Genomic DNA, 7,436 nt, shown 5'->3' on the forward strand with positions numbered 1-7,436 from the left:
GAATATAGTTACTAATCTGTACAACTTAATAGAAAGGAGAATAACAAAAATATTTTGTTATATCAATTGAAAATCTTCCAATTAGATCACTTAAATTCAATAAAAAGTAGTATTATACAAAATAAATAGTCAAACGAATAAGCTTTTCCTTTATAAAGTAATGAAAAATTTTTGCTAAATAGACGTTTACCTCACAATATCTATATTTTAAAATATTGTTAGTGTATTTTTTCAAATTTTATGAATTTTGTAAGATTGGAAATTTTGTAAAATATGGCTGGATTACGCGTAGAAAGGATCCGATAGAGGGCATTCAACGCGTGCATACGCAATCGCGTACCTCCACCTAACGCGAAGACGACATCAAATTGTCGTTTACGTTTTAAAAAGTAGCAACCGTTTTGGCGTGTATTTTTCGTAATACCTTCATCGGAACCAACCGCTCTATCTGTCATGAGGACCTAAATGGCGTTGGCATCAACACCCATCTACCGTTTCGCTCGCTGCCAATCGTTCGAACAGAGACACGAAAATTTCAAGTCAGTGCTGGCAACTTTTTACGTTTATTATAAGGCTTCATTTTGACGAGGAACGCAGGCAAATATTTTGTTTACTGTTCCTCGCACGTTATTGTTAGGGTTATTGGATTTTAGCGGTTACTTATCGATGCGAGCGAAGAACAGAATGCTTCGTTCCATGCTATAACGGAAGCAATCTCATTGTATCGTGCTTCGACACATTATTTCTTGTTCCTTCGCTTGCAGAATGAATTGTCAGATACGTTATTGTTCGAGGATACAACGATATCGATGGTTGCATTCTTATTCTCAATATTCGGTATACACCGTGCGTGCTATTACATAAGAAGAGACCATCGAGAAAATTTTATTTTAACGGATATTTTGCCCCTGCTCACATTGCTCGATCATGAAAGCTAAAAATTATTCCGCGACATGCAAACTATCGCAACTGCTCTTTTTAATTAGAATAACGGTATAATTTTATGTATTATGTTAAACATTTTTTACTTTTTTATATACTATATTTTAAACACTATATTGAAAACTACTAATGTATCCAATTAAAAAGGAAGGAATGATTATATATACACTAAGTGACAGCATTAGTACTAACATGCAATTTATTGTATGATTTTATTGAGACTTTAAACCAATGTTTTAATATCTGTATTGTTTTTGTAGTTGCCAAAAAGATGACAGCTGATTCAGAAAAAGATAGTACTCATTGTTTGATATGTAACAGTAAAGTTGGTGTATCTACTAGGAATAGTATACGAATCTTTAATGAAAACTCTGTAACATCGTCAGAAAAATCACTTGTAGATGCCATTTGTACTGTCTTAGAAACAGATTTGAATGAAGAGAATGTACATTCTCTTGTCATATGTAAAAAATGTTATAAATTATTTAATGAGGTAAATGAGATATCAATTATTGATTCATATAAAATTATACAAGGGTAATTAAAAAAATAACTGGCATTTATAGATTGATGAACTTGAAAGTCGACTGACAGAGGTAAAATTAGAATTATTTAATAACTACAAGAAAACTATTAAAAAGATATCTGATATGCAAAATGAAGAAGAATATAATGATCATGATTACATAGAAAATACAGAAAGTCAGGATACAGATGGAGAAATTAGATATATACAAAAGGTAATGAATAAAGTAAAAACTAGTTATACATATACATATACTATAAATATTATAATATATATATGTACAGGATATCCATGCAACTGGAATAAACAATACCATTAAAATGGTAGAAGATGAAAAAGATTTTATTAAGAGAGATTAAATGGTTTTTAGTTGTGCATCATATGGTACCTGTGCCTTTTATATAAGTGGTGGCGTTTCAGAGATTTTAGGGTCATTTCTATTTTTTTTTTAATGGAACTATGCTTTTCTTATACACCATGCGATGTACTTTTTAATTCTCTACAAAAATGTATTAAGGTACTTGGGTCGAAAAATGATTGGTTTAAAAGATATTTTAACCTTAATATTGTAAAACTTTTTGTTACTAGAGAAGAACAACACAGTAGCTTTTGGTTTATGTTTTTCTTGTTTTTCATCAAGTTAAAATATTTTCTAAATTAATCATTTCTCAAACCAAATACCTTCTCCTTTGTAGAGAATTAAAAAATGCATTGAATGGTGTATAAAAAAATATATAGTTCCATTTATGAAAGTAGATATAAGCTTAAAATCTTTGAAATACCTTCACTTTCGGAGAAGACACATGTACCATGCGATACAACATTGGAAATCATTAAATTTTTCCTAATGAAATTCTTTTTTATCCTTTATCATTTTAATATTATGGATTGTTCCAGTTATATATATACATATATATACACATATATATGTGTAATATTTCAAAATTTATGTAAGGATGAATCAGAAATTCAAGAGATAGAAGGGGAAGAAGAAAGAATAGAGGAAGAAGAAGAGGAACCTTCTTGTGAACCAGAGGAAATTATTCTGAAAGTTGAGGCCATACCAGAAACAAGCGGTACTGAAGAAAGAAAGAGGATAAAACGGGCAAAAATTACACCAAAAATTGAACCTCCCCAAGAGCGAGTAAGAAATGACAAATAATATGTTCAACAGTAGTTTATATTACTGTGAAATGATAATCTGCGATTATTCATTTATTTTCCAGATTGTTACTAGAGATGGCTCTATATATAGCTGTTTGTTATGTACAAATGAAGACGATAAAGCTGTAGGAGATGCAAAGTCTATTATCGCTCATGTAAGGAGTGTGCACGAAACTCGTTTATATATTTGCGACATATGCGGGGATGACTTTAAAAAGAGAAATCAACTATCTATTCATCTTGATGATCATGTTGCTAAAGAGGAAGGAGATTTTCAGTGTGAAATATGTAATAGAATATTTAGTAATTTGCGGTTGTTTAGGATTCATAAAAGAATACATTATCCACAAGTGAAATCTTGGCCGTGTGAAACTTGTGGTAAACGATACAGGTAGTTATAAACTACGATTTCTAACGCTAGAAATACCACACCAGTTAAAATGACCAGTTCTACAATTTTATAAATGTATCAACCCTCGTTTAGAGATCATAGTCCCAGAGGGATTAATAATACCAAAAATGTATTACATAACATGGAATTTCTTCTGTAAGAAAGTAATAAATCAATAAATATAAAAATATTCTATTATTACATATTTTTTAAAGACCAGCCATTTTGACTGGTTTTGGTAGAAATAGCTTCATGTTAACTATCGGTAGTTCTAGTGTTAAATTACGTATTCACGTAGTGTAAACTAGTGTGTATTGCAATTTGTTACTTTTGTAGTTCTAGAAATTTATTGGAGGAACATATTAATACACATACAGGTGTACGCCCATATGTATGTGAAAATTGTGGTAAAGATTTTGCTTCAAAATATACTTATAAAGCACACGTAAAAACACATGAAATACGACCTCGTCCTTATCAGTGTTCACAATGTAACAAAACATTTTTGAGCCAACAAAATCTTAATCAACATGAAAGAACTCATAATGGTGTAAAGGAGTACGTTTGCCACCAGTGCGGTATGATTCATTATTTTTTCCTTTTTCAGTTTCCTATATATCCTATATATCCTATATATCCTATATATCCAAAAATATATTGGTATTCATGGGAATAATTACAGGAAAAGCCTTTGGTTCGCCACATAATTTAGAAGTACACAATATAGTACATACTGGTTACAAGCCATACATATGTAGAGTATGTGGTAAAGCATTTGCCCGTAAAGCTGAAATAAGGGACCATGAAAGGACACATACTGGAGAGAAACCATATCAGTGTGAATTTTGTGGAGCTACATTTAGGTATGTCTATTAATTAGCAAATGTAAAAATAATGAAAAAATATTTTCGTAACGTTTTAGTCAACGATCAAATTTACAATCGCACAAGCGTGCAACGCATTATAATGATAAACGGTACAAATGTGACGATTGTGGAAAAGGATTTAAACGGCGGAGATTATTAGACTATCATATAAAAGCAGCTCATACCGGTGAAAGACCGTACAAATGCGATATATGTACAGCAACATTTGTATATCCCGAACATTTCAAAAAACATATGCGTATACATACTGGAGAGAAACCTTATCTCTGCGAGGTACTTGTACTGAAAATGATTATTTATCTAATATCGACGATGTTTTTTTTAATTTTGGAATTGTATTGTAACATTTCAGGTTTGTGGTAAAGCATTTAATAGTCGAGATAATAGAAATGCGCATCGGTTTATACACAGTGATAAAAAGCCGTATGAATGTCTAGTATGTGGTATGGGTTTTATGAGAAAACCTTCCTTGTATGCTCATATGCAGACTCAGGTGAGCTGATATCATATTACAACAACGAGATTCTGTAAATTCTGCGACAGTACTAATACGACACGAATATTTTTTAGGGACACTTAAATGATACCATTGTGGTGAATCAACCGCGTCTCACTACGGAAGATGATCAAGTCATAACAATTTCTAATGGCAACGTGGAACTTTTAGTAGATGAAGCGGAAAATGACCAGGTAATTAAATAAGTTTGTTTTTCATTTTTCTTTATGCTTTTCTTATTTTTCATATATTTATTTATGTTGTAAGGTGTAACTAATACCCTTTATATTTTAATTATTTTCTAGTTGGATGAAACTGAACTATATGTGACAGAGTTAAAAGATCATGTTATCATACAGCAGCAAAATGAGGATCAAATGTATAATGAAGAAGATGTATTAAATATTCCAGCAGAGGAAAATGTTGCGGACGAGGAAGTAAATCATCTCGTTGATGGAGAAGTATGTACCAAATTATATGCTACAACGTAGTATATCGTGCAGATCAAAACAGATGATATTTTTCAGATGAACTTCGCTGAAAATGAAGTGATGGAATGTAAAACTGAAGATTCGGAGCAAGTAGAAGAGGTATATAACTATAATGAAACGGAAGATGGGGAAACAATAGTTGTACCAACTACCTCAGAGTACAAAGAAGCGGAAGAAGAGAAAAATGCTGTACGATTAGTACAAATTCGATTTCCAACATCGGTTGGTGGTGAAGGCCGAAGTTGGTTAAGCTTAGTACAAAACACGTGAATTTTTGTATCATTGTGATGTACTATAGCTTCTTAATAAGGAGTCCGCTTCTTAATAAATCTTTAAGTTTAAGTACGTGTAATTTTGAAGAAACTGCTATATTATTCTTCGATTAAACTTGAATTTTGTATTTAGCTGTAATTGATGCAAAAGGCAAAAAACTTAAACTCATTATACAATATAACATTTAACGTTTTCAATTTACTTTTATGGAAATGAAGGTGGAAGAAATTGCTCAGAGAACATGAAAATGATGTTTAAAAATAGTAATATCAAACTAGATATTCTATATGGTTATTTATAACGCAAAGCAGTCAATAGTATCATTTTAATTGTAATTTATTTCTCTTAAGCCGCGTTTTATGTTTATGACCCTTATCTTTTCTTATCTTATAATGGTCACTGCGCATAAGCAATTTACTCAAGTTAAATCAACGAAAATTAGTGGTTAGTTTCATACTAAATTAGTAAATAGTGCCTATTAGTAGATATGTTTGTATATTTTCTAATAACTTCCATCATAATTCACTAAATGTATCGTATTAATTTTCTTGATATCAATACTTTTTTACGCGTTTAACATAAATTGTAGTTCGTAACAAACATGTTGGCTATACTACCGAAAAGCATCCGTGACCGAACGAGACGAAATTTAGCTGATATCATTGGATGAGACAGTAGATTTGAAATATAAGATCTTAGCTTCGGGATATTATAAGTTTGGAAGATGCAGGTCTCTATATGTAATAGATCTTCACTGCTATTAGATACACGGTGCATTCGACAATTAGTACATATAACCATATGGGTATGAATGAGGTACGTATATGTATATTACATTCAAAAGCGTTTAATGTCAATACAAACTTCATGTCGATATTTTTTAATGTGTCTTTAATCTTTTCGCTTATTGATGTTTCGGTCTTTTGGCTTAGGATAAAGATGGTTAAGGATATCTCTATGCGTGAAACAAAAACCAGTAAGAGAATTACGTAAGTATATATCGCTGTTTTGCTTTGATGGTGGCACAATTAAAAAATTGTAAACTTTAAAAGAGGGCGTTTTAAAATTTACAAAGAAATCTTTGTAACCCATTTCAACAATATTATAAGGCTTACTTAATACGAGATATGCCACTATTCGCGAAAGTAGTACAACCTTCCATTTATAGCGTTATAAAACAGATGAAGATGGGCCAGTGTTGTTGCAGGACTAAGGCCTGGTTGATAACGGTATACGTAATGATTTTGCCATCTGACGCAAAACTGGTAGTTAAAAATATAAATATACGGTTTAACATGATAAAAATAGAAACATAGTATAGGCTTCCTATTGAATAAAAGTAAATTTGAAGTTTTTTTTAGATGTGTCACTATCAAAGAGAGCAACGATATGTGAGTACATATTATGTTTTCGTGATTGGAAGAAAGGCAAGAAGAAAGGGCTTGATTTGTACGTAGAAATGATTCAGTTTATTCGAATAGTTTATCCACAGTTGCATATCATGCTACTGCCGTTAATTTCGTGAAAAATGTCGAACGGAGTATCTTAATAGTATGTTTCGAACGTATAACCTTTCAAAGGTAAAATTTTATATTTCAAGCTTAATTACCTCGTCCCAATGATACTCATTGAATTTTGTTCTGCTCAGAGACCATTCGGAAGAATACCCAAGAACTTGCCTTAGCGGTAGAATTAGAGAATTTAAGATTTAAATGCTTCAAAGTACCATACAAAATTTGAACGAATCGCCTTTCTGAACTTTTGAAATCAATATATTGCATCGTTTCTATGTATAATATCTCCTATGACAAACTGTATAAGAATAATATTTGTTATAGACATGGCATCATACTATGTATTTAATTTCTATGTATTATTAGTTATGTAACATTCTTTATAAATATTAATACAAATATGTACAATTAAATAAAATTATAATGTTCTTAGTCGTTGTCTTTTTCTTCATTCTTTTATTAGCAATATTTGCGATGATAAACAAATGAAAGTCTACTTGCTATTAAATGATTAACATTCAAGATAAGTCATTTAGAGACAATTCGTTAAATGAACTCTGGGATCAATTCTTACCGTAATTATCAATGATAGATGTCAGTAGTAGTGCATGTGTTTTGCAGAAACGCTAAGGGGATGGTTTTGATAAATGACAGGAAATTACGGAGGTCTGAGATACTCCATTCAGCGATTAATTGTTACGCTATTGTAGCTTGAGCCATCAAGCAGCATCTCGTGGCTCTCAATAAGTTAA

At 31.2% G+C, this 7,436-nt stretch overlaps 1 protein-coding gene across 1 annotated transcript; it reads left to right on the forward strand.

The window, feature by feature from the left end:
- The first annotated feature begins 578 nt into the window (after window positions 1–578).
- LOC126872938 (zinc finger protein 484-like) lies at window positions 579–7,116 on the forward strand. The gene is made up of 12 exons (XM_050633222.1): window positions 579–597; window positions 1,203–1,435; window positions 1,509–1,682; window positions 2,424–2,612; window positions 2,695–3,023; window positions 3,360–3,601; window positions 3,706–3,886; window positions 3,946–4,183; window positions 4,263–4,403; window positions 4,481–4,600; window positions 4,712–4,867; window positions 4,934–7,116. The coding sequence occupies exons 2-12, from the start codon at window positions 1,214–1,216 to the stop codon at window positions 5,165–5,167; spliced, it is 2,226 nt and encodes a 741-aa protein (XP_050489179.1). The 5' UTR covers window positions 579–597; window positions 1,203–1,213; the 3' UTR covers window positions 5,168–7,116.
- The last annotated feature ends 320 nt before the right edge of the window (window positions 7,117–7,436 follow it).

This window comes from Bombus huntii, chromosome 14 (genome assembly GCF_024542735.1).
Source record: "Bombus huntii isolate Logan2020A chromosome 14, iyBomHunt1.1, whole genome shotgun sequence".
Lineage (NCBI taxonomy): Eukaryota > Metazoa > Arthropoda > Insecta > Hymenoptera > Apidae > Bombus > Bombus huntii.

What these genes read in the sequence shown, in the direction of transcription:
- LOC126872938 (XM_050633222.1), top strand. Translation starts at nt 1,214, where the DNA reads ATGACAGCTGATTCAGAAAAAGATAGTACTCATTGTTTGATATGTAAC. An exon ending in TTGAACCTCCCCAAGAGCGA is followed by an intron (nt 2,613 to 2,694) that starts GTAAGAAATGAC and finishes TTTATTTTCCAG; the next exon opens with ATTGTTACTAGAGATGGCTC. An exon ending in GTACGTTTGCCACCAGTGCG is followed by an intron (nt 3,602 to 3,705) that starts GTATGATTCATT and finishes GAATAATTACAG; the next exon opens with GAAAAGCCTTTGGTTCGCCA.